At 50.5% G+C, this 25,422-nt stretch overlaps 8 protein-coding genes across 8 annotated transcripts; 4 read left to right on the top strand and 4 right to left on the bottom strand.

Moving 5' to 3' along the window:
- The first annotated feature begins 1,059 nt into the window (after positions 1-1,059).
- On the top strand, positions 1,060-6,301 carry C8Q69DRAFT_64055 (hypothetical protein). The gene is made up of 7 exons (XM_028633870.1): positions 1,060-1,062; positions 1,122-2,868; positions 2,977-4,238; positions 4,298-4,423; positions 4,481-4,707; positions 4,763-5,058; positions 5,117-6,301. The coding sequence occupies exons 2-7, from the start codon at positions 1,242-1,244 to the stop codon at positions 5,878-5,880; spliced, it is 4,302 nt and encodes a 1,433-aa protein (XP_028482884.1). The 5' UTR covers positions 1,060-1,062; positions 1,122-1,241; the 3' UTR covers positions 5,881-6,301.
- A 420-nt stretch (positions 6,302-6,721) lies between these two features.
- On the top strand, positions 6,722-8,033 carry C8Q69DRAFT_446738 (putative thioredoxin reductase Trr1/Trr2; the record flags this gene model as incomplete). Its single annotated transcript, XM_028629158.1, has 3 exons — positions 6,722-6,743; positions 6,875-7,774; positions 7,843-8,033. The coding sequence occupies 3 exons, from the start codon at positions 6,722-6,724 to the stop codon at positions 8,031-8,033; spliced, it is 1,113 nt and encodes a 370-aa protein (XP_028482883.1).
- Positions 8,034-8,799: 766 nt separating this feature from the next.
- Positions 8,800-12,688, bottom strand: C8Q69DRAFT_63987 (putative flavin-containing amine oxidase). Its single transcript, XM_028633869.1, has 2 exons — positions 12,558-12,688; positions 8,800-12,508 (listed from the first exon to the last, which is right to left on the bottom strand). The coding sequence occupies exon 2, from the start codon at positions 12,247-12,249 to the stop codon at positions 8,878-8,880; it is 3,372 nt and encodes a 1,123-aa protein (XP_028482882.1). The 5' UTR covers positions 12,250-12,508; positions 12,558-12,688; the 3' UTR covers positions 8,800-8,877.
- A 939-nt stretch (positions 12,689-13,627) lies between these two features.
- Positions 13,628-15,407, bottom strand: C8Q69DRAFT_63915 (hypothetical protein). Its single transcript, XM_028633868.1, has 3 exons — positions 14,794-15,407; positions 14,321-14,740; positions 13,628-14,252 (listed from the first exon to the last, which is right to left on the bottom strand). Exons 1-3 carry the CDS (start codon positions 15,261-15,263, stop codon positions 13,874-13,876), a joined length of 1,269 nt encoding a protein of 422 aa, XP_028482881.1. The 5' UTR covers positions 15,264-15,407; the 3' UTR covers positions 13,628-13,873.
- A 1,095-nt stretch (positions 15,408-16,502) lies between these two features.
- C8Q69DRAFT_63873 (hypothetical protein) lies at positions 16,503-19,389 on the top strand. The gene is made up of 3 exons (XM_028633867.1): positions 16,503-17,677; positions 17,742-18,458; positions 18,526-19,389. The coding sequence occupies exons 1-3, from the start codon at positions 16,743-16,745 to the stop codon at positions 19,094-19,096; spliced, it is 2,223 nt and encodes a 740-aa protein (XP_028482880.1). The 5' UTR covers positions 16,503-16,742; the 3' UTR covers positions 19,097-19,389.
- A 1,069-nt stretch (positions 19,390-20,458) lies between these two features.
- C8Q69DRAFT_475610 (Pyruvate/Phosphoenolpyruvate kinase-like domain-containing protein) lies at positions 20,459-22,026 on the bottom strand. The gene is made up of 3 exons (XM_028631205.1): positions 21,864-22,026; positions 21,510-21,730; positions 20,459-21,436 (listed from the first exon to the last, which is right to left on the bottom strand). The coding sequence occupies exons 1-3, from the start codon at positions 21,901-21,903 to the stop codon at positions 20,732-20,734; spliced, it is 966 nt and encodes a 321-aa protein (XP_028482879.1). The 5' UTR covers positions 21,904-22,026; the 3' UTR covers positions 20,459-20,731.
- Positions 22,027-22,412: 386 nt separating this feature from the next.
- On the top strand, positions 22,413-23,847 carry C8Q69DRAFT_475608 (putative clathrin-coated vesicle protein). The gene is made up of 4 exons (XM_028631204.1): positions 22,413-22,669; positions 22,740-22,785; positions 22,868-23,154; positions 23,219-23,847. Exons 1-4 carry the CDS (start codon positions 22,585-22,587, stop codon positions 23,365-23,367), a joined length of 567 nt encoding a protein of 188 aa, XP_028482878.1. The 5' UTR covers positions 22,413-22,584; the 3' UTR covers positions 23,368-23,847.
- Positions 23,604-25,383, bottom strand: C8Q69DRAFT_63775 (hypothetical protein). The gene is made up of 7 exons (XM_028633866.1): positions 25,322-25,383; positions 25,258-25,261; positions 25,161-25,189; positions 24,591-25,106; positions 24,094-24,504; positions 23,835-24,041; positions 23,604-23,764 (listed from the first exon to the last, which is right to left on the bottom strand). Exons 1-7 carry the CDS (start codon positions 25,344-25,346, stop codon positions 23,634-23,636), a joined length of 1,323 nt encoding a protein of 440 aa, XP_028482877.1. The 5' UTR covers positions 25,347-25,383; the 3' UTR covers positions 23,604-23,633.
- Between the last annotated feature and the right edge of the window lie 39 nt (positions 25,384-25,422).

Here is a 25,422-nt window from a genome sequence, read left to right as displayed (position 1 = left end):
GGCCGGGCGTCGATCTTCGGCAAGGCAATAAGACAGACACAAAGTAACTAATAGTAGAATAATAATAATCAGGAGGGATATATCACAATCTGCGGTCTGCCACTGGATTGTTCCAAAGCTAGAGACCACGTTTCAAGGGCAGCTCAGCTTGCCACGACGAGGATTCGTGGATCCCTTTGTTGTACGGGTTGTGGCGGGTAATTAACTAACTTAACTAAGACGTCTTACGAAGGAGTAATACGTGGTCTAGCAACCAATTCTCGAAGAATAATGCTGACTCCTCGTCGTCCATGGTTCCAGGTGAAGCTTTTGGCGGGCCGTTGTGCTGGTGTTCCCCGGGGTGATGTATAGGGAGTAGGGAATGAATGATATGGAGTTTAGTTCTCCCTATCACCAGAATCAAATAATAGACTAGATAGTAGATAGACTCCTCTAGCATGCAATGATCTTTCTCTCGAATGTAACAGGGCGAAGCTCTCCGACCGGTTTGTGACTGGTGTGCAGCCCCTCTCCGACCAACGCCCGCCCTGACTTCTTCCCGACCAGCCACCAGGATAAACTGTTCGAACGGCTGGGAGCTGCAGAACAAGCTGCTGCTGTTGGCTTTCTTTAGACCGCTCCATCGTTGGCAGTGCTTTTTCCTTCTCTTCTGTAGCCTTTTTTTTTTCTCTATTGTGCTCCATTTCTGGATACCTTAATGCGATCTGTTGCGCTCTTGCGATTCCTTTACCTGCGAGTGATCACCCGCAAATTGTATATACTCGTCGGCCGCGGAGCGATTGATTGGAGCTCGATAAGAACCAACACAACGCAGCTTTGGTTCCACCTACAGATCCTTCCAGGAATCTGCTGTCTGCGCTTATCGTTATGATAACTGGATTTTGAGCAGTGACAGTTGGATGCTTCGATTGAACTGTCGCTGTAATTGCTGGACATAGTACTATACAGATCGAAGCTCAACAAGTGCGCCAGGGTTTCAGGCGCAAAGATCGAATCTATCTCCGTCGCAGGCGTACAGTACAACTTACCCCTTCAGCGGTATTCACCAGCTTGTTCTTTGTGGTGAGCTTTGATGATATACATGCCCTTTTCTAGAACTGATGTTAACGCCTGTTGCGCAGTTACTTTATCGCAGACTCCTTCGATCCACGCCTTGCTAATTGCGATCACGAAACATTGGTCTGGATAAGAACGGTCGAGCGCACCTTGACTTGAAGACAGGGGATCCAAGGTGGTTCATCATGGCGACGGCAACTTCGCGGCCTGCGGGTTTTACCAACGGCAATTCTGTACCCTACCAAGAGGTACCAGTAAATGGCATAGGACACACTTCGTCGAAGAGACATCGTCCAAGTTCCGGTGCCAACGGGTTCCCAGTGGGTAACGAGGAAAAACGAGAATATGTCCCCGCTACTTCAGTTCCCCCTCAATACCCTTCCGTCCCGTATCGAAACGGGTCCGGCTCAGGATACCGCCGCGACGGACATCGTTCATTTTCCGCCAGGACAGGAGAAGTACCTCCTGAATGGGGGCCAGAAGGATCGCAAGGGGCCTTCCAGAATCAAGCTATGGTCCAAGGTCAGAAACTCGCAAATGCGCGAACTGATCCTGCACGACAGGCCCCCGGGCGTCACTTTTCCACGAGTGGTCTATCCGTGTCTATACCCCATACCGATTCCCCTAACCAAGCGCAATATTCATTGAAACGATCAGATACTGTCTCTACTCGAGAAGGGGGCCAGGCGACACCGCTCACTAGATCGAGTACGACTCGTTCTGCAAAGGGCCAGAAACGTGACTGGGCTCCAGACAGGTCTCCTCTACAACGACTGGAGGTCAAGCTGAACGATATCAGCAAGGAGGAAAAGAGGGCAAGAGTCTTGGAAGCAGAACTCCGGCTGAAGGAACGACTGGCGCGACAGGAACAGGAGAAAAAGACAGCCAGTGACCATAATCATACCTCATCATCCGAGAGAGTACACTCCCGCCAAGGGTCAACAGCTACACCAGTGGCCACCGGTGAGGCTCCGTCAGCCATAGGCTCAAGCAGCCAGCACAAGAGGACACCATCATACGCCAGGAGTCTGAGCACCTGGGAATTGGACTCTCCAACAGAGTCGCTGACTGGGTACACGGAGTTACAATACTCAGCGCGGCCCAGTACCGTATCACGCTCAGGGGTATCTTCAAATGTTCGGCGCGCGGAGGTTCAGCGTACACGCCAGCCCCAATACTCTTCAGAGAAGGGCCGCAGTTTGGAGCCTGCCAGTAAAAGCCAGAAGTCTCCGATGCCGTATCCAGGCCGAGCAGACAGCACCGAAAACGAACGATTTTCATGGCAGCCAGAGACGCATCACCACGCTGCGCCAGATGATTCTTACTTTCCTCCTGGCGACACGGGGTCCCAGACGTCCAACAGCAATAGACTACAAAAGGTCCCACCGCAGAACTACTACCATCGCGCTACGTACGATGAACATCAAGATGAGAGGCCTACCATGGATCGTGGACCCGCGGAGGGGGATCCCGCACCAATGGAGTATACGTTGGCGCCGGAGACGGATAATCAACAAGATCAACAACAACAAGAAGAGCAACTAGTAGAGCATCACGATAGTTCTGTCGAGGAAGTCGCGAAACCCAAGCAGAAGAAACAAACTGTGCAATTCGATATGCCGCCTCCTACCCCTCCCCCATTGTCGGAATGGAAGCAAGCGCCTGTAGCCATGCTCTCGGCCGCGGACATGGAGTTCCAGACCTTCGACGCTGATAAAGGTAAAGCATGGTGGGAACGTGGTGGTAATACAAACCGCAGACGGAGTAGAGCACTTCCCAGTGATTATCAAAAGCCTGTGCCGAAGGCCAATGGTACGTCAGTCCCTGGTAGCTTGCAGTGATATAGGTGGACTTTTCACAATGCTATATTGAAAGAGGTTCCTGTTGTGGGTGACGATTGACTGACTTGGCTTCCTTTAGAAAACAACCGGTTCGACCCTCTTCTCTTTTTGAAGTGTGGACCATTGCTGCGGTATACAGGGATGAGACGAGACAAGATCGACGGACCCGAGGGTCAGATTGATCTGGAGACCTGGAGAGGAAGTGTGATGATAGTCACCAAGGATTCCCTGTCCTCTTATAACCCGGCTCCTACATTACGGCTTTTCTCACAGCCAATGGACCTGCTTCCTCCGCCTCCAGTGGAAATCAACAGCGAGGATGGCATAAAGCTTGCTCCTGAATACGTTGATCCCACAGCTGGTCTCACAAAAGTCGGGAGAGATGGAAGAGTACTGTATGTCAAGCCTGTCGAGCACATTGAAGAAGGTGTCGACTTGTCGACTGTTGAGAGTGAAGACGGGCTCTTTGAGGAGACTCGAAGTCCGATTGACTACGACGGACAGAGTCCGCCAGTTCCTAGCAACAGAATCCACCCGATGGACGGAGAGACGACTGGGCGGTACCGAGAAATCCAAGGTATCCGACTGTATGCGGATTCGGCCCGAGATGTCACGTTCTGGAGATTCAGTATCGAAGTAGAACTCGGTGACAAGCAGCAGCGGATTGCATACCGCATTAACCAGGGTCCTGCCATTGGGTTCTGGGTTCCTGCAAGGGGCCAGTCGATGAACGTCATGTTCCACACTTGCAATGGCTTCAGTTTATCTGTGGATCCGAATAAATTCTGCGGGCCAGATCCTCTCTGGAGAGACGTACTCAATGAGCATCAGACGCGACCCTTCCATGTGATGATCGGAGGAGGTGACCAGATCTACAATGACATAGTCATGCTGGAGACAAAACACTTCCAAGAATGGACCCACATCAAGAATCCTCACGACAAACATCATGCACCGTTCAGTCCGGAGATGAAGGCCGAACTGGAGACATTCTTCCTGGAACGGTATTGCATGTGGTTCTCTCAGGGGCTGTTCAGCCTGGCAAATTGCCAGATACCAATGATCAACATCTGGGATGACCATGATATTATTGACGGCTTTGGCTCGTATCCGGACCACTTCATGAGAACACCGGTTTTCTCTGGCCTTGGAAACGTTGCATACAAATACTATATGCTCTTCCAACACCAGAGCGTGCCGGAAGAAACCGAGGCGGATGAACCCAGCTGGATTCTGGGTGCAGAGCCGGGCCCCTATATCAAGGAGAGGAGCCGAAGCGTATTCATGTTCCTCGGCAAGGGGACGGCCTTTTTAGGCTTGGATTGTCGTACTGAACGCATGGTAGGTTGTCCTCGAGAGAGTTGCAGCGGATAGAACTTTACTGACTACGGCTTGAACAGAGAGGGGATATCCTTAGTGAGCAGACATACGATCTTATTTGGGACCGCTGTCACCGTGAGATCGTCAAAGGGGATACAAAACATCTTATTGTTCTTTTGGGCGTTCCAATTGCGTACCCTAGACTGGTAAGTCTATGCCGAGCTGCATATCAAGACGTGAGGATCCTGACTCTGGCACGATAGGTCTGGCTCGAGAATATATTAACTAGCCGGGTTATGGACCCGGTGAAAGCACTGGGGAGAGCAGGAATGTTTGGCCACTTCGTCAACAAGTTCGACGGCAGCGTCGAGGTCCTGGATGATCTCGATGATCACTGGACGGCGAAACACCACAAGCTGGAACGTACCTGGTTGGTCGAGGACCTTCAGGACCTTGCTGCTGAGAAGTCCGTCCGGGTCACCATTCTGAGGTAAGACAACAGAACCCCGTCTACTACGAGAGTGCCTGGCTAATGAGGATTCTAGTGGAGACGTTCATCTGGGAGCAATTGGCCAGTTCTACTCGAATCCGCGACTGAACCTGGCCAAGGACAAGGACTATCGCTATATGCCCAACATTATTTCATCCGCCATTGTCAACACGCCTCCGCCAGACATGGTAGCAGACATGCTGAACAAGCGGAACAAGATCCATCACATGGATTCTAATACTGATGAATCCATGATTCCCATCTTTACCCACGACGTAGACGACAAGCCGCGGAACAACAAAAGGCTGCTGCCCCGGCGCAACTGGTGCGCCATCCGCGAATATCAACCCGGTAAGTGTGATCGAGACGAATCACCTGTATCTCAGACAGTTTCTCTGACATATAGCAGGATCTACTCCGCCCGCAACTCCTGAACCGGCCACGCCCCCCGCGTCCCCATCTCCTCCGGGCAAACTGAAGAGAACGCTCTCCTTAACGCGGGGTACCAGCGGGCCCACGGGCTTGATGCGGCGACTTTCCTCCCGCGGGAGTCGTCCGCCCACGAAAGAATTCAACCTGGGTAACTCCGGTGGCCGGAGCGCAAGTATGGATATCCCGGAGCGACCTTTCGAGTCGGGCGATGGCTACTTCTCCCAAGGCCAGAAACCTCGCCCAAGCAATTTCCATCGTCGCCCTACGAACTTGAGTGAAAAGGCTCGTAAAGAAGCCTTAGAGGCTGAGGATGGTGCTGGGGGCTATGTGAATCTCGAGGGCGGCCTGGATATCACGCTGCACATGGAGGTCAGCCCCATGGACCCAGCGGGTATCACCCGGCCATACAAGCTGCTGGTGCCCGCTCTGTGGTATGAAGGCGGCTACGATCCGCGTCCCACACGGGTCGCCAAGGGATGGAAGAAATGGCTGGGCATTGGTAAGAAGAAAGAGACCAGGTACCTGGACCATGGAGCTGCCAGCGACACGGAGGATGGATACGATGGGTACTCTGGTAGCGAAGACGACCGCCCGCCATCACCGGGGGCGCTGCCTATGAGAACCGGGCGAGCGCATAGTATGGATACTTCTGGAGACGTCACTGAGGAAGATGACTACAGTGATGAAGGCGTTGAGGAGACCAACCAGCCGCGGAGGAGGAAGTGGTTTACTCGGGGTTGAGGTGGCATGTTGGGGAAATGGTGGTGATGGTGGTGGTGGTGGTGGCCGGATGTGAGGACGATTCATGACTAATAATATACCCTAATGCTTGTAGTTATGTACCTAGGTTTTGGCAACGACTGATAAACGACTGATGATCTTCGATTTATGGACTGTTGTAAGGATCTACTTTGAATACTTGGGATGGCGTACCTGGTGATTACATCATGACCTCTCTCTGTCGTACTGTGGCTGGAGTTCTAAGGGCTTCGGATCTAGACCGTGAAATGATCTAACCAGCGAGTAAGCGTAGAACATCACATATAAGAATTCTAATGATGATGATCATAACGATATTCTCTGCTCTCCGGCGCTTTCTCGGCGAGACTTCTGCAAATCCCGTGAAGGTTCGAGGCCGATCTCGCTTTCTAAGCAGGCGCACGTGACGGGGTCTCGAAAGGCTTTGATTCCTAAGAAGAGCGGATCGAGATCAGATAAGACCAGCTGCGTTTATGATATTGGCCCTCTTGTCGACTTCTCCCGTAACTAATCAATTCCTCCAACTGACTAACCGACGAGTCTTCTCGCTCTCTCTCCAGCGTCTGGCCGTCTCTAGCGTGCTTGCATAATTACCCACCCCGCCCTCTATATCCTCTCTTCCTTTTCCCCCGTCTTCCCCTCCACCACCACCAAAGTGTTTTCCTCAGCCTTTCGCCGTTTCCCCTTCTCCTCTCTTCGCTCCTCCTTATCCTTCTCTGCTGCTGCTGCTGCATCTGTCCAGCAGAAGACCTCTCCACCGCCCGCGACCTTTTCGTTTTCGTCGACGCCGTTGCGCGTCAGTTCGAGCTCCCCCACCTTCAGGATGGCGCACTCCAAGGTAGTCAGTACGTCGTCCCCTTGAGGTCGTGAGACTTCTCCCCTTGCTTCGCCTTTACTGGGAAAATGGATTTACAGCCATTGGAATATGACTTACATTGTGGTTCTATATACTGACGTGCTGTTTTCCTCTATGCAGTCATCGGCTCCGGCCCCGCGGCCCACACGGCTGCCATCTATCTATCCCGAGCAGAGCTCAAGCCGGTCATGTACGAGGGTATGCTGGCAAACGGTACTGCTGCCGGTGGCCAGCTCACCACCACCACCGACATTGAGAACTTCCCCGGTTTTCCCAGCGGCATTGGCGGCTCCGAGCTGATGGACAACATGCGCAAGCAATCGGCCCGCTTCGGAACCGAGATCATCACCGAGACCATCTCCAGAATCGACCTGTCGCAGCGACCTTTCAAGCTGTGGACGGAGTGGTCTGATGGCCCTGAGGATGCCCCTGCGCGCACTGCGGATGCTGTCATCATCGCCACTGGTGCCAATGCCCGCCGTCTCAACCTGCCCGGAGAGGAGACCTACTGGCAGAACGGAATCAGTGCTTGCGCTGTCTGTGACGGAGCCGTGCCCATCTTCCGCAACAAGCCCCTCTACGTGATCGGTGGTGGTGACTCTGCGGCCGAGGAGGCCATGTTCCTGACCAAGTACGGTAGCCACGTTACCGTCCTCGTCCGCAAGGACAAGCTACGTGCTAGCAAGGCCATGGCCAAGCGCCTGCTGTCGAACCCCAAGGTCACTGTCCGCTTCAACACTGTCGCAACCGAGGTCCAGGGTGAGAACAAGCCCCGTGGTCTGATGACCCACCTGAAGATCAAGGATGTCACTACCGGCAAGGAGGAGGTCGTTGAGGCCAACGGCCTGTTCTATGCCGTCGGTCACGACCCCGCCACTGCCCTGGTCAAGGGCCAGGTCCAGCTTGATGAGGACGGCTACATTCTCACTAAGCCCGGAACTAGCTACACCAGTGTTGAGGGTGTCTTTGCTGCTGGAGACGTCCAGGACAAGCGATACCGACAGGCCATCACCAGTGCAGGTAAGCATAAACCCGATGAAATTTCCTTTTCATATCACAGAATCAGGCAAGATACTAATACGCCATAGGATCTGGCTGCATTGCCGCCCTGGAAGCTGAGAAGTTCCTTGCGGAAGTCGAGGATGTGGGAGAAACCCCCGCTGCCGGCACAGCTGCCGGAAACTCCAAGATCGAGCCGGCCGCCCAGGAGCCCACTGGGGAGTCTAAGAAGGGAGCCGAAGGCACTGTGCCCGAGTACCGTCAGAACCCGCTGCTGTAGATGCATGCCAACGGATGGGACAAAATAACAACGGATATTGGCGTTACCCTCACCTTTTTTTTTCATCCATATGGATACATCTCTCGATCGACCTATACCACGCCATCTATCTCTGCACCGGTCTTTATTCCCAACCGGATGGATGCATCTCAATACGCTCATCATATTTACGTTAGACATTAGATCATATCCTTGCTGAGCGACTTTTTATCTTCGCTCTTGTCATGTCATGTCTTGTTTTGGCTCTTTCACGTACTAGATCCCAAATCTAATGACCTTGTCTCTATTTCACTATATAGATCACTTCTACAAACTCTTTCTTTCCTTTTCATTTCTTTATCCATTCCTCTTCCTACGATAGACTTCTTTCTCTCTGAACAAAGAACACACTCTGCTCTTGCTCACCCTTCTACGTCGCAGAATGGCAAAGAGGAGATAACCTTAAGATTTAGAGATTTAGAGAAATAATCACAATTTAAAAGAACATGTTATATAATAAGCGAGGTTTCGCGCACTATTTAGCCTAAATAGCAGGGTATTTCCTCAGATAAATATTTATCTCTATAGGGTATACAAAGAATCTAGTAATCTAGAGTAATCTGGGATGATCTATGCTATATTTAGGATTCAAAGGACATGCTGCAAATGGATGATTGATAGATCACCTGGCGTTCGCTTTATGCGCTGACGCCTTGACTATGTGCATATATCAAGGTAGAATACAAGGTATATATAGGAAGAGAACATAGAATGGGAAGAGAAGAGAAGAGAAGAGAAGAAATAAGTAAGCATTGTCCAGTTTGATTTATTGTACATATAAGTAATAGTCTGCTATGGATGAATATCATACTGTATTGTTCTCATCACCTGTGTCTCCTTCTTTTGATGTGCTAATGTCTCCTCCGTTCACAGAGGTCGCTTTGTTGGTGTCTTCAGAAGGGACAGGTGGTGTAGTTGTGGTTCCATTCGTGGCCGTATTGGCTTCAGTAGGAGCCGGGACCATTTCATTCGACTGACCAGGCTGCCATGTCTCGAATGGATTCGCTGCAACCCATCGATCTTTCACTTCGTATGTCTTCCTTTCCCATTCAAGGATCCTCTCCTTCCATTGATCGAATATCTCGGTGTTCATCCGCCTGTTGGCAGCGATTTGGTCCAGGTAAGGCCTCTTCACTTCCTCGCTGGCTTCACGCCACATGAGTCCCAGAGCTTGCCGGATCTCATCGCGGGAGACTTTTGCATTGGAGTTTTTGGTACTCGCCCGTCGAGCGTCTTCACATTGTTGCTTGCATTTATGCCAGTAGTCTTTCTGATACAGAAGGAAAGGATTCAGGCTCATTTTGGCGGGACGAGGTTCTGGGTGGCCGAGCTCGCCGTAGATGGCTACCCACATTGCCTCATCATAAGCCTGGCGGAGCGCTGCTTCTGATGGGAAGGAGTTGTTGCTCCGGGCTTGGATGGAAGATACCGCAGGTGCTGCATGTGTGGTAGCTGGGATAGCAGTTGTAGAGGGTGCTGCTGACTCCTTCCTTTTCTGCCCTGCTAGCACAGGCGTGCCTGTTTCTGACTGTCTGCCCTTTTCAGGGACCAGAGGAGTAGGCACCTCAATAGGTCCAATGATAGACTCGATGATCTCGGACGCAGCGCGGAGCCCAGAAATATACGCACCGTGGACAGTCGCGGGATGAGTGCCACAGGTTGCTTCACCCGCGAAATATAGATTACCGACCGATTTCGCCATGAGATCGTAGTCACCAGGCAAAGACTCTGGAGCAACAGAGGAATAACTGCCTCTTGTGAACCGGTCTGTTCCCCATCGTGTGACGATTGTCTCCAGAGGATCAGGGACGTTAACGGTCTTGAAAATATTTCGAAGCTGTGAGGTCACCTCTGCAATTATCTCACAATCCGGGGTCCTTTCAACATGGTATGCTGCATCACCTGCCATCAGCGCAACAAGCATTGGAAGACCACTCGTCTTCATGCAGTTCCAGAAGAGATAGGATCTACCCCTGTTGGCTGAGTAGTCCGCTTGAACCATGCTGTCAGTGTTGGTGGGTTCGCGGAGAAGCCCGAACATGTCTCTACTGAGGTCCCAGAATGGCTTCTCAAACACGAGTATCACCTTATTCATGACACCAAAACCGAGACGTTCGATAGCACCCTTCTTCCAATCAGGAAGTGAGGGATCGAATTGCACAGTCTGGTGTTTCAGCACACCTAGTGAACCCGTAAAGACCACTTTGTCTGCTGCAAAGGTCTCTCCATCCTCGCAGTGCACTAATGCCTTATGGTTGGAAGTTCCAGAAGGGCTGTAGGATATCTTTGTGACTATTTTGTTTCTGCGAACATCGAGTTTGTTGGGAAAAGACCATATTCCCTGCGGGACTTGCTGATATCCCCCAATCACTTGCGCATGCTCTCCCTCGAATTCATTTCCAATATCCTGATCCCACCCAGAAAGACTGAGATTCCCAACATTGCAAGCATTCGCGTATTCAAGATTTGCAAAATGCCAATTGAGTAGTCTCATATCCTTTGGAGTCAGCGGAAGCATGCGCTGGTATTGCCTGACTCCTTCATCCATGACTTCTCCTAACGTCTGGTGGTTGCTCGCTTTGGCAATAGCATCTAGGTTAATTGAGTCTCTCTGCGAAACACCATCCCTTAACTTCCACCCCATGGTCTGACACGTGAATGCTGCTGGCTGTTCTTCCGTTGGTCCCAAATCTGCCATAGGTGGCCCAGCAGGCTTGATGTCTGCAGTTTTGTGGCCAACGCCGCGTCGGACGCGTTTTGAAGGCACCAATAAATCAATAGTACCTGCGGCTCTGGCTTCTTCGTACTGCTTTACCGTCACTCCATCGTCGGCAGACACGTCCCGACCAGTATCGATCGCCTCCCTATCACCTTCAGCGGTCGGCTGGACGACAGCCTTGTGCCGATACAGCCCAGAGCGGTCGAGGATGTCGTTATACAGCCTCTCATCCATCGCATCCCTGACTTCGTCTACCGGACTCCCGTCTATATCGTATATGGTCGATATATCGCGGAGGAGATGGTAGCGCAAGGCCAACTGCGCGCGAAGGATCGGGTCTATCGGGTTGCCGTGGTCGAAGCCAACAACGATCTGCGCGCCCATTTCCGCTGTAGATCTTAAACCTTGCGGAAGGGTACTCTGGAGGCTCTTTAGAGGATGAGAATAAACACGACCTCCGATTCTTCGTCTTCCCTCGAGCACCACCACGCGGGGAGAGGTAGAGCTATCCCTGTACTGACTGAAAAGACCTTCCAGCTGTCTCGCGCAGCCGAGACCTGACATTCCAGCGCCAACAACAACAATGACTGGTCCTTCTCTTCGGCGCCCTCGTTTGGGCGGAACTAGAGCTTTGGGGATCTCTACGCAGCCAAAGTTGATGTACCCGTTTCGCACAAGCCAGTCGTAGGCGAAAGCGGCCAAATTCATCCAGCGGTAATCCTTCGCGCAACCAAGGGCTTCTTCTTTCGTGACGCTCACCATTGGATTGCGAGTCCAGAGACGAAGTATCCCATTTCGAATGTTGAGATAAGTCGTAACATGGATATGGCATAGTTGATCCTGCAAGTATGCCTGCTCATTCTTATGTAAAGCATACGGATTTAACCTTGATGCATATGCTGCAGCGACACATTGTTGAGCATAGACAGGAGCAGGAAGCCCTGTGGGTATGGACGACCGAGGTCGGTATTTCTCAAAGTCCAATTTTGACGCTGTGCGCTTCACTGAGGAAACAGATTCAAAAGAGGTCTGGACAAAGGTCAAAGGAGATGCCGACTTGTTCTGCGGATGGGGCGAAAACATCGATGCCGATGTCATCGAGTCACTTGGCGTGTGATGACTCGTGTCCTGTTCCGTACTGCGGGATGCACGACCTGTGCTTTGTGACGCTCCTTCCATCTCTTCTTTGATGTTTACTCTCTGAGGATATGAAAAGGGACTTCCAATATCAGTTGAGAGACCGTCGGCGCCGTTAAAGGAATCGCCCTGTCCGGACCTCCGACGCCGCTTTGCAGGCGGCATCTCGAAAATTGTATCAGGAACCGGAGCATGGTGGGAGGGAGCTGGAGCTGCTTCATTGATGTCACTTTGGTTATTGGGTAAGAATTCAGCCAAGGGCACTGATCTACCGGGCAGATCCTGAAGACCCTGGGTCTTGAGAGTAGAAGAGGCTTCCATATTTGCCAGCAAGGGGTTCGCGGGATGACTATGTCTCCAGGAAATGTTCCAGGCACTGAAAAGTTGAGATTGATACACACGCCCAAGCACTGGATATGTGTTTCCCTTGGATTATGGACACAACTTGATTATTGCCTTTCAGATGTAGCCTGCGATATCAGACGTTGACAGATACCTCCATGATGGGCCCACTTTTCACGTATTTGCTCAATGATAGGTAGTGCGTGGCCGTCAGACCGATCCCAATGTCGAATGTACTCTGTATACGAATTAGAAATATGTACGTCAATCATGTTTTCGAGTCTTACACAAAGTCTCAGTTGGGGTTCGTGGGGTTGCTTGCATATAGAAGAAAAAGAGGGGGAACACGCTTACCAGTCTCTAGAACACATGTGAGACGATTCAGGACTAGTTGGGACGCTGAGACATCCACAACCCCCGGGTTCAGCTTTCGAATGAACAATAAGGCGCATTCAATGCCAGTGCATCATCTTTGAGGGGGGATCCCGCCGTGGCTTTGCAGTTGGATAAAAGCTTGAGCACTGAACCTCTATTTTACCTCTCGGATGTACTCACGGATCCTCAGCCGGGCTAGCGTATTTCTCAGCCCGAAGAAGGGAGCAGCCGCACCTTACAGCACTCGAACTCGACCTCACCCCGTCCACGTTGGAATTCGAATGTTATTGTTCAATGAATCAAGTCCACGATTTCTTTGACACCTACCCGTTTGGGCCGAGTTGATGTCGAGTCCTGATGCTTCCGGCTAACTTGGCTGACTATGAGACCAACACAGAACATTGGATATAGAGGGGAGCCGTCATGCCACGCCACACTCCTTTCGGAAGGGAACGATGCCGAGATCGCGATATTTTCCCCTCTCGAGGCCGTCGTTATGGTGTAATGGATATGATGCGCAGATGTGAAGATATTTTTCTAGGTTTGAACGGGATGCTGTGTTGTAGTATATCTGAATTGTATTGCGGTACTGCCGTCCCGTCATGCGTACTGACCGACCGCGATTGAGCCATCAAGACTCTCTCATGTCTTGAAATGAGACAGATTCGCTTACGTACAGGTACATAACGTCCACTGGGTCTGTTTATACATCCGCGAAAGGGTTTTATGGATTCCATCTACGGAGACCCTTCCAGCATATTGATCCCTGGCTTTCAAGGAGTAAGTGCTAAAAAATGAGAACTGCTTTCTCGAGCTATGCGATCTCTTTACTGACTTATACTCTTTAAGTAGTTATCTAATCCCTGAGTCGTATAGCTGCAATCTACGACCGGCCGTCGCACCCCGTTTGGCACTCAGCGCTAACTTGAATGAAGCCGAATGAACTTCGACGGCTTTCCTTGGACATAAGCGAACTCGAGATGTATAACAAAGAAACGCCATCGAAGATCTAATAGAGGTACCTAGGCTATCTTCGGTCTAGTCTTGTGCGTTCGATCTAGCGTTGTTATGGATGTTACCTGATAGCTATATTTTCTTTCGCACTTCTCCAGGAAGCCAGAAAGCGAATACATTCCAAGAATATCGTGTCATTTGATGCAAGATGCGATAGTCCCTTTCCAACCCAGTATAAGAACTCCAGCGGGCCATTATGCCATGTCTATAACAATTAAGAAATGTCCGAGCCCCGTCTCACGTGCGTATGTAACCCATATGCCTCATGTTCGTCGCCATCTCCGGCGCCAAAGACATCAGAGTCGTTATCAGTAAACTCATCACGGTACGGACTAGGTAATCCTTGCTTCTGAGCATGAGGAGAATTTTCATCGTCACTGTCGTCGACAACCAAGTCAACATCATCGTCATCAAAATCATCACGGAAGCCAATCCGTTCTTCCTCATCACGAGCGAGAGTCTTCGCGGCAGCATCGACCGCAGGGTCATCTGAAAATGAACGGTGAGGCCGATGAGCAGCATGGTCGGCTTGTAAAGAACTCCGGATGTTAGCGCGCTCTTCAGCCTCGAGTTCCTCTGCCCGGGCCAAGGTCCTATTTCACGAGCATGTGTTAGCATGAATATCGCAAAACGGCGAGGATTGCAGCTGCGGTAGGTATACCTTCTATATATGTACAATCCTGTAAAAAGTCCGATTGCTACTGTAACAATGATGCTGATAATGTTGACCGCTTTGGAGCCGGCGCCCATCTTTTCGTTTTCCTCCGACAGAATCCGCAACCTGCTGCCAATGAAAGCAGGGACCAGGAGCTTCGGGGAAATAATCAGCGTAGCAAGCCCGTACATCAGAGGATGGACTGTCGGGAATGTTGATATGGCACCGTTGCACACGGAGTATGGCAGAGGACAGAGTCGAATCATACAGAGGAGTGCCAGGCCATCGTACTTGAGTGTCAGAGCCAGGGCCGCAAATCGCTTGTCATGTTCCATCAGACGTTTCACGAATCCCGAAAGTACTGTTCTAGATACTATGAAGGAGCACGTTGAGCCTACGACAGTTGCTGTCATGTAGATGAGCCAGCTGCAGAGATGTCAGCGCCAATATGCATCTTCCAAGTAGATGTGATTGCGCACCCTTTCCATATTCCAAATACGAAACCGCATATTGTTCCTAGCGTCGACCATCCGACAAGCGGAGGAAAGGACACTCCGAAGATGAGTAACCAGAGGACAAAGTATGCCAGTGGTGACTTTTCCCATTTCTCTGCCAACGGGCCTACCCAGATGAATATCTTGCCAGTGAGGAGCATGAAGGCTATGCCTATAGCAATCGTGACGAGTGCAGCACAAACGGCTCCCACTCTCTTCCAGAAGCTCATCCGCTTCCATGTCTCTGACACGCGCCGACCTGTCCCTTCAGCCCAGCTTATGAGCTTGTCGCGAAAAGTAACTGCTTCTTGGAGGGATGCAGCTATCGAATTCCGCCTGTCGCCATCCGGGCGACTCCATGGTGGACGAACGGCACCAATTGTTGACGATGTGGATTCTGCGGGCGAAAGAGGAAGCAATAGAGCTCGAGCTGTCGACTGATAATCGGCCGGCATGTCGAATCGCTCCGGAGGTTGTCCGGAGATAGGATGAATGGATGGCTTGGTGAAGAGGGGGAAAGCTATTGAAATGTAACCAGTGGAAGGAAATTCGAGCTTTTTGCAGATTTCTGAAATCAAGTCTAACGATGAGGGCTATCTGGTGCCCCCGGGGATGGGCAGAACATGAGGATGTGGCTGTGGGAGGCTCAGTAAGCTGAAACCTAGGTAGCCCAGCGCATCCAACTAACGTGTTTAGTACAGGCAATGCTGATGGGGGCCAAGCAGGTGCAGAACCAGATGGGAATGTTATTCAAATGAGGAAGATTGAATCTAGTAAGAAGGGAGTATTGGGATAGATGATCGACGTTGAGAGTCTGATGCACGAACATCTCAGACACTGGTGCAACTGCAACGACAGCGCCCGACCAACAGGGCTGTCAGGGTCTGGTCACGTTACGAAATGTTGCTGCCTCGCAAGGGGTGTATTTGGTGTAATCCGTCTGTATGGTACTGTAACTATATTTTACATCTGGGGAAATCCACAGGTACCTAGGTATCTATGGTAAACCCGCCATAGATAGACTAACAGTCCCCAGGGAATTCTCATCCTCGCCGTGCTGGTCTGGAGGATCGATCTCCTCATCCTGCCCCTGCTGATATTGTTTCTACTAGACTAGATAGTCGCTTTATCAACAGCGACCCTTCAGCGCTGCTTCAGCGCTGCTTCAGCGCCAGAACTGCGCAACAGAGGCTCTCTCCACCGCCGTAGCGACAAGAGATCCAGATCCCCCACATCTGGCGCCCCATTCCGACCGGTTCTGCCCGTGGTTGAGCAGCGACAAGCCAGCATGTATCTAAGTACGCCAAGAGAGAGATGGCAGAGTAGGCTCAGCTGGCTCTACCCCGTCTGTAGAGGCCAGCTCGCGTCAAGGACTTCTGCTGCAGGAATGGGAACAGCAACTGTAGCAGTACGCAAAAGGACACTTCATGGCCAGCTATATCTAGCGCACTAATCACCCCGTTGTTTTGTCCGGTTGGGTCATTGCTGAGCTCGTTGTTCGCCTAGACCTCCGCCCGACCTCGCCCTTAAAGCTGCATCTCTCCCGTTCATCACCCTGGCCCCCCCTCAAAGATAGATATCTACTATCGCTTATCATCCCTCGACTCACACTACACAGACTGAGCAGTGCTGCAGGTGGATCGTGGCCGCTGCAGCGCTTGATCTATTGTTCCTGTGTCTCTTTGTGATTGCTGATCAGCGATGAGATCGGCCCGCTGCCGGACGAGCCCTATCCCCGGTCCAGTTACCATCTTCCCAGTGCTTTCGTTCTATTTTTACGAGTCCAGCTTTTGAAAGCCATGAATCCCGGTCTTTGACAGAGATATAATATAATATCACGCTGGTCCTCGTTCGTGTCTCATCGCCAGGGGCCACATTCCTCCATTCTGACCCCGCTTCGATACTCCTTTAACGCCTATCACTGCGCGCCCAACATGGTTGCGGAGGATATCTATGAGCAATGTCTGCCCATCCTGCAGGACAAGGACATCGATGAAGAAGAGCAGGTTGAGAAGCTGGAGGAGTTCTTGCGTGAAAACACGTCACTGTCGGGCAGCTCACTGGAGAATGTCGTCCTCGATGTTCTCTGGTGGCATAGAAACAGCACCCAGCCCGATGGTTCGCTCCCTCCAGCACGCCATACGATCATCCGACGTTCTTCTCCTGCGCCATGGCAGATTGCACGATCCTCGACCCCTCTGTCCTCGCCGCCAAACATGGGCACCAGCCCGTCCAGTTCCTCGTGGCTCCCGCCTTCGCGCGGTGGCTTTCCACGCGCTCCACGCTCTACTACAGCCTCTCCTTTCACCTCTCCTCGTCCTTCTCCTAGACTGGCCCTTGCTCAACCGATCCCACACTCGCCTAATCTGAATGCGTACGAGTTCTCCGACCAGAGTGGGATCTCAGATTTCTATGGGGATTTTGGGAGCGAGAGCAATGTCGAGTGGTTGGTGGGGGATGATGCCGCCAGTACAACGTCTTCTGTGGGTGGAGTTAGCTCGACCGGTGGTGGGCTGAGCGCCGCAGCCCCGGAGTTCGTGCCCGATATGAGCCCTCATGATATATTAAGGTCTGTTCTGGGAGACAAGAAAACGAACGACGAGATCGAGGCCGCTCTGGAGGCCAATAGCTATGACCTGGGTGCCACTATTGCTTCATTATCTCAGGAGCAGAGCTCTGACTCCACCAGCCAACAAGCGGAGGAAGGTCGTATTTTGGTAGGCAAGTCCATGAGCGTAGAGCATATGCGATCGTCAACCCCATCCGGCCAGTCTAGAAGTCCTGTGGTGTGCAAGTATTGGCTATCTACAGGGCAGTGCCTTCGAGCTGACTGTCGTTTCAGTCACGATCTGACTACACATGTCTGCAAGTAAGTACAAATAGGATACAGATAGAAGAGTCAAGAGAGCCATGAGAGCTAACAGCCGGGGCAGGTATTGGATGATGGGCAACTGCCTTGCTGGAGATGGATGCCCTTTCTCACATGACCCCTCATCCCTTATCGGCAACATGAGCTTGAGCGATGGGAATTCTCAATCAGCTGGAGGCCAACAACCGGCCTTCCAGATAGACAACAACTACGATGCTTTTCCTGCTTTGCAGCCTGTGACGGCCGCTGGAGAGCACTGGATGAACCCATATGTCAAGTATTCGAATAATCTTACCCCCCCTGGGCACAAGTATCCAGGGCAATTTGGCGGTGGAAGAAGAAATGGGAGTAACTCTCGTCCCCATTCGCGACCTACTAGTCGACATCAGCAAAGGGACTCGAACGTGAACGCCACAGCACCTTCGGTTGATGATCCCGATGCTTTCCCTACCCTGTCCGCGGTGAGTGCGAAAAATCCTGGAAAGAAAGGGAAACGAGGAAATCAAACTCGCGAGAGCAACCTCAGCAAGGAAAGCACGCCTAGCTCGCTTGCAGATGTCGTCCGCATGTCTCCGTCTCCTGGCCCTGGGAAGGGTAAATCTTCCTCGAAAAACAGCAAAGAAGCTCCCAAAAGCCGAGAAAACAGTGCGGCCGCACAAGCAATACCTGCCCCTAAGCACATTCCCTGGCTAGAGACAGGGGCCAGGGCCAACCAACAGTACATCAAATATCGCACAGATGCCATCCGCCATGGAACCGTCAGGAATAAGTTTCTGCAAAGGTATGCTCTAGTCAACTCCTAGGTCCCTATACTCCTTCATGGGTCGTCACTAAACCCTATCCTCTAGCGCCGCACAAGCTTGGAATCGTAATGATGCGCGAGCCGCTAAGGCCCTATCATTGCGTGGCCAGGCAGAGAATGAGGCAATGCGTAAATGTCATCGCGAAGCAGCTCGCCATCTTTACGAGGAGCGGAATAAACATCTACTAAACAGTGGTCTTAACCCCACCACTGAGGAGCTGTACGTTGATCTGCATGGTCTCCATCCCGAAGAAGCCGTCGAGTATCTCGAGAAGATCCTCCTCAAGCACGCCAAACAGGGCCGCCGTGTCCTGTATGCCATCACGGGAACTGGCCACCATTCGAAGAATGGAAAGGATAAGGTTGGAAAAGCCGTTAAGATTTGGCTCAACGAATGGAAGTATGTTTTCCGCGAATTCAGCGTTCCCGGTGAGCGTGGTGGATATGTCGGTGGAGTCTTGGGAATTGATCCCACGAGCTACGATAAGAGTCTTGCTAGGGAGATCGAGGAAGGTGCCAAGAATGATACCGAGACTGACGGAGACCCGCCTATCATAACGATGGGGAAGGTCCAGCTTCTGAAGCGTGAGGACGCCGCGCTTAAGAAGCCCGAATAGTCCTGCTAGCGACTGATAAACTGAGACGACGGCTCACGGGGATTCTCAACAAGCAATCGGAATTGATTTGACATTTTAACGAAAGCCGACGACCTGGATACCCATTTATTTCGCTGCTGCTTTCGTCTTTATTGCTTGCTCAGTTTGCCAGAGACCGCCATAAAAGAAGTGAATTGACATCATAGGAGTTTTGAGAACGCCTATGGCTCGGACTTGCTCTTCCTGACACCCTTGGATACTCGTTACGAGCGTCGACTAACGAAAACTCGGCCCGGTTGCCCCTTAGTGTAGACGTTCTAAGCGCCTTACTTATACCATCCTGTTCACTATGATGGGTCCTGAGACACTATCAGCAGTCCTTCCAACGGGAGATCCATCCTCTTCTTTCGGGACTTGCAGCTGGTCTACGTCATCACTATTGATTTCTTGGGCAAGAGGATCCTAACAGATAAAGTGGCCATGTATCGTATGGGTATATGCATCATGACTCTTGGATGTTCTATCTTTTCGGATCCAGGTCTCAGTATAGTGAAGGCGACGATGAAGGTTAAGGAGGGGTTGGTAACAATCTATTTCTGTTATAGATTCAGATAGAATATTCGTCTTTTCGGTCTGGGGCTCTTCGGATATATAATTTACTCGCGTAGAAGCCGTACATAGAAATCAAATTGACAAAATAACAACCATTAATACAGCCTACTAAACACAACCGAAAGTCGCAGTAGAATTGGATTAAAATTACAAAAATACTCGAACAGATGCTTCCTAACGATTGCACCCCTTCGCAGAAGAAGTAATACTTAGTATATCCTTAACGCAACCACTTCGTTATCCAGAACGCTCAAGGCTTCTCACAATTTCGCATAGAATCTCAAACACAATACCAACAATAAATAAATAAATAAATAAATAAATAAATAAATAAATAAATAAATAAATAACAACAACAAAGGACTGTATACAAAAAAGCTCACACCCCCGGGCACTCATCCACAGGACGAGAGATGGAGGGTGTTACGAAAACCCCGCCTATGCTATTTTGGCGGGCAGGGTTTTTCTTCGAAAATCCAAGGAGCCTTCTCCGAGGTTCGAACAGAAAACCTCTAGCTAGATGGAGGTGGACTAGCTTTGTACCACTACACCATCTGGACTCCCTGACTGGGGGGTGAACCTTTGTTGTGGTATATATAGAGTGTTGGTGACTGGGGGGGAGTGTCGGGGGGAGGGGGGTGTTCTTTGTTATCACGTGGGTTGCGTTGAGGGAGGAGGTTGTATGGTATGTACGGAGGGACCAGATGAAGAGTAGTTAACTAACTACCTAGCTTTTGGAACTTAATCACTGGCCTAGGTCTATGTAGTAAACACCTACCTCTAGCCAGCTGCGAAGGGAAAGGGGGCAGTGTTGGATGGATAGTAACTTCAAGAGTCTAGTCTTGACTCGAGGAAATTGACTTGTTTGGATTGAAATTGTACTCTATATAAAGGTGATATATATGTATGCTTCAATATCAGAGACAGAATATTGTGCGTTTGTACGTACTTTCTCGTATATGTGAAAATATCGAAAGGTTCGATATAAATATGAGCTACTATAGCCTCTTGGTTTCGTCTTCTGCTTGAAGACATTACACAAATCTACTCTGGTTCCTGCCCCTTCCACTTCTCCCGGATCTCCTCAATGTTGATTCCACAAGCGTCGGCTCTCCGAACGATCGCTTTTGCCTTTTCTGCCACGGGGACATCGATCATCTTGCCGTCCAGTGTCCAGGCCCCGCGCCCTGCTGCCGCGGCTTTTTCATCTGCAATGACGACACGCACTGCCCACTCTACCTCGTCCGTTTCTGGGCTGAAGATCCTCTGCACTGTTTCCACCTGCGAGGGGTGGATGCATTGCTTCCCGTTGAAACCAAGCCGTTTGCCGCCACGGCATTCTTCTTCCAAGACTGCTGGTGGGGAGCCATCGCTGGACTTATATGCTGTGCATACAAGATCGATTGTGGATGGGAGCTCGGCGGCACGAGCGGCGGTTGCGATGGCGGAACGCGCGAAGAGAAACTCAGTCAATGATGGGGTACGGGTGATGCTGAGGTCAAGAGCAAAGTCTTCGGCGGCGAAGATGAGGCCTTGAAGAAGCGGGCTGGCAGAACATATCTGCGTGAGATTGGTGATGGACTTGGCGGATTCGACGAGGGCGAGCAGAGAGATCGGGGGTCTGTTCGGGTTTTGCTGTTCTGGCGGCAATGTTGAAAGTGTGTGGGTGATCACGTCAGTCACGAATGTTAGATCTGAAGCTGAGTTTACTTTCGGTATAACGAGGGTGGTGAGGTTGGGTGATTGAAGCTGCCGTTTGATTCGAAACATTATTAGCCAGATGACCCATACGGGTTGTTTAACTGCATACGGCATATCTCACCACTTCTGTGAGGTCTGCAAGAGCTAAACCACTATCGACTGAATTGATTCGAACTGCACGTTCTTTTATGTTTGCCGGAGCGGGCTGATCGAGAGCTCTCCGCACCAAGCTCCGCGCTTCCGCCTTCTTATGCGGAGTGACGCTGTCCTCAAGATCATATGCGACACAGTCGGCTTTTAGACTACGTGATTTGTCGAGAAAGCGCTGTGATGAGCCGGGGACTATAGAAGCTATTAGCGTCTAGGACTCTCTGTTATCTTTGCTTGACAGGCCATGCTCTAGTTCGAAGCGGAGGAAGCTGTAGAGCAGTTGCGGGGAAAGCTCCCGAGGATCTCTTCAGCAGATGGTACTTACCATAGAGCAGAGCTCGTCGCAAGGTATTTCTGGCGGCCATTTCTAAATGACCGACTTATATACCACACAGGATCAAAACAGATAATGAGATTATAGCGCAACAATGCCCAGCAGAAGCTGTTATGCTGGATGTCGGGGAGATGGTTATCATTCTTAGCGTTCGGCGATTAAGTTAAGTCGGGACTAACCTTAGCCGAGCTACTCCTGTGGTATGTCGCCGGCAAAAGAATAGAATCCCAGCTCTCCACATATTATTTTCATGGACCTGTCGGATTTGTTTGGGCTTCTCTAGATTCGTATTTCACAGGTCGATACCCTCCTCCTTCTATCTTAGTTGCGTATCACTTGAACGGTGGCGGCACCTTATTGTTTCTGGATCACATATTGCAGTTAGGAGCGTTCCGGTGTTGCAATAGCAGTATCATTTCTAGCATGCAAATTAACGGGATATAAAAGAACAATGAAGGAATTGATCCTACGAACAGCTTCATATCGAGTCATAGTATCGAGGTTGTAATCGGCTCCTAAAGTACTGTAGTAGGCATACATTCTGCCGCACCTCACCGCCCTAACTGTACACGCGTTGACACGGCTACGTCTCCCTCTGACATGCGGACAAATGTCCCTGGCCTGAACAACTTGCGGTGACCTCACGGTCGAAGGAGAGAAATAAAAGTTTCAATTCCGGAACTCCTGTTTTCAGCAGGGTGTTCATCCCATCATGGATCAGCCACAGATCGGTGAGCTGAATTGGCGCCTGAGCGCGCATCCGCTTACGCTCTTGTTCTTTCTGGGCTTTAGGATCGGTTTGTCTAACCTGTCATGTGGGAGTTACGATACCGCCTATGAATGCTGATAGTGATGCGCTATGTGTAGGAAGTCTGCTCATGTATCTATTCGGTGTTCTTTTCATCGACAACTTGTACGTTTCCCGCGAGCTCCTATATATGCTTGCCTAAGTGGCTGCGGATACTTAGGATGCTGACAAACTGCTGCGCATTTAGTATTCTGGTCTTCATTATTACTCTCCTTCTCCTCTCTGCCGATTTTTACTATCTCAAGAATATTGCTGGTCGCCGATTAGTCGGCTTGCGCTGGTGGAACGAAGTTAATACAGCAACGGGCGATTCGCATTGGGTCTTCGAGAGCTCGGATCCGAACACACGCACCATCAATGCTACCGACAAGAGGTTTTTCTGGCTGAGCATGTATGCGACTCCGGCACTCTGGATCGGACTTGCGATCCTGGCGATCGTGAGATTGAACAATGTTATCTGGCTTAGTCTAGTTGGTAAGTTGCGCGGTCGCTACTAGGCAACGTCCCTGCAAGATTCGAGTAGCTAACATATATCTAGCTATTGCCCTTGTTCTCACTATCACAAACACCGTGGCATTCTCCCGATGTGACCGTTTCAGCCAGGCGTCCAACTTGGCAAACAGAGCATTTTCTGGTGGCATCGTGAGCAACCTTGCCGGAGGAATGCTGAGCAGACTCTTCAGATGAATTTAACGTGCGGTTATGGCAACTTCTCGACACGGCACCCTGGAATGAAGTACTCGAGGGCTCGTGGCTGCTTGTTCCCTTTCTGTTGTGTTTTTTGTTCTAGCTTCAATGCCATGTGTACTTCAACTTTTGAGTTTCAAGTTGGTAGCGTAACGTCCAGGAATTTTGCGCAGTATACAATGCTTTCGAAATTTGACCACGGTTGAGCCGTTCTCATTTTTAATACTTCCAAGAGGGATGTGCTCCGCATAAGTCAGTCGTGAGCGTCATTCTGTTTGCCACGCTGTGGAGAGGGTGTGTATAATCGTATCGACAGGCCAAGCGGTTATATCTTGCCATAGCCTCAATGCGCCGACAAGTTCAATACGCTGCTCTGCATCAGTGATCCAGGGCCCGCCTAAACACAAAGACTGAAAGTTAGCGTCCGTGATCCTGCTACTTTGATCGTCTGTAAACTCGAAACTCACAGAAACAAATGGGACCAAAGGCGTTGACTCTAGCGGCATTGGACTCATTTGATATGGCCAAGCTGCAGAGCTGGATGGCATTGGATGCCAACTTTCGACGCATGTTATTGATATGCTCTGTCTTCTGCCACGCGTTCTGGCCTGCGGAGGTCGGTGCAGCGAGAGTGAGAATACTCTCGGCTGTATAATAGTATTGCATAGCGGCAACTGAAAAGTAATTAGTTAAGAATATTATAAATCCGTTGAATATGCAACTTACTGTGCCATCCGTGGAACATGACAAGCTCCGGGAACTTGCTCTTTCGAGGACTCGAAAGTGAGACAGGCTCGAATGTCCGAGGCAAATCTGCCTTCCATCGGTCTAAGTCTGTCTGAAGTGATGTCCATTCAGACAAAGCAAGAGCCGGTGCGTCTTTTCCTAGGCAGCGATTGATCACGATCCCTAATAATTGACTGATCGCGTTCGCTCTGTCGTTATCTTCAATGGGGTTCGGCATCGAGACGTTCGATAGATCAATCTTCAACGGGCGTTTCTCCATCAGAGCAACTGTGATGTCTTCTCGCAGATAATTCCAGAATCCTGCACTTATCAAATCTGCACCTATTTGAATTTGCTGACCTGCCAAGAGCGATGACGACCCGTGAAGATGGCTTTGAGTACCAACGTTCTCTGGTTAAAGTGTCAGAACCGCATCTCAAATTGACATTGTAGCCCTGTAGAGGTTATTCCTGTGTGTTGTAATATCACTAGCTTACCAGCAAGTATCTCGTATGAGCGAAGCAGACACATAGCTGCTAGAGTGGCTCCATTATGAATTCGTTCACCGTTATTTGTCACTGCTATCAACCTTCGAATGCTCTCCAGGTGATAGAACTCTGCAATGTATTGGAATTCTGTCTGATGGTTAAGCCTGCTCAGGTGTATCGCCGAGAAAGCAATCACGGCGCTGAATAGAAGAGAGTCATCAAGAGCATGTCGAGGGACAACGTCCTCAAACCGTCGCAATCTGTCATTTAGATCATACCACGACGCCAGATTTTTGATGTAATGTTGGAAAATGGAACAGACACGACGATTCTTCAGGGAACTGCGTGGGTACTCTGGAGTAGGGAGATCGAGTAATTGCAGATTCTGTCGCTGTGAGTTGTTATACCCTTTCTCTGTGGTATCTTGCGTGGACGATCGATGGTTTGACGAGTGATTCGGAATCTCTCTTTCGCAGATTCGCCCACTCCTTTGACAAGTGCGACATATGGGAAACGATCCGTCGCCTGTTAGTATCGCATTAGCCTCGAGCAAGGAACTTAATCCAACGTAAGACAGACATTTCACTTTACGAAGACGACAGGTTTGACTGGAACGTTTGATCGGGGGTCGGCTGTCAGCGTATTGTACTGAACCATCGCATGCTTCGAGTCATACCAGCCTGGTGCAGTCTCAGTGTTTGGGTTCTGGGTAGAAACAATGCTTAGGATCTATCATTTACGGTTCTCTTGTCTGGGTCTAGGCATATTATGCGCTCGACGATAATGTACTCCGTTTACCGAGTTTTGCGAGAATGCGGGGGAGGAAAGACGAGGGATGCAT

The sequence above is a fragment of the Paecilomyces variotii genome (assembly GCF_004022145.1).
Source record: "Paecilomyces variotii strain CBS 101075 chromosome Unknown C8Q69scaffold_10, whole genome shotgun sequence".
NCBI lineage: Eukaryota > Fungi > Ascomycota > Eurotiomycetes > Eurotiales > Thermoascaceae > Paecilomyces > Paecilomyces variotii.
Note: the sequence above shows the minus strand (reverse complement) of the source record. Positions and strands in the feature narration are given on the sequence as shown.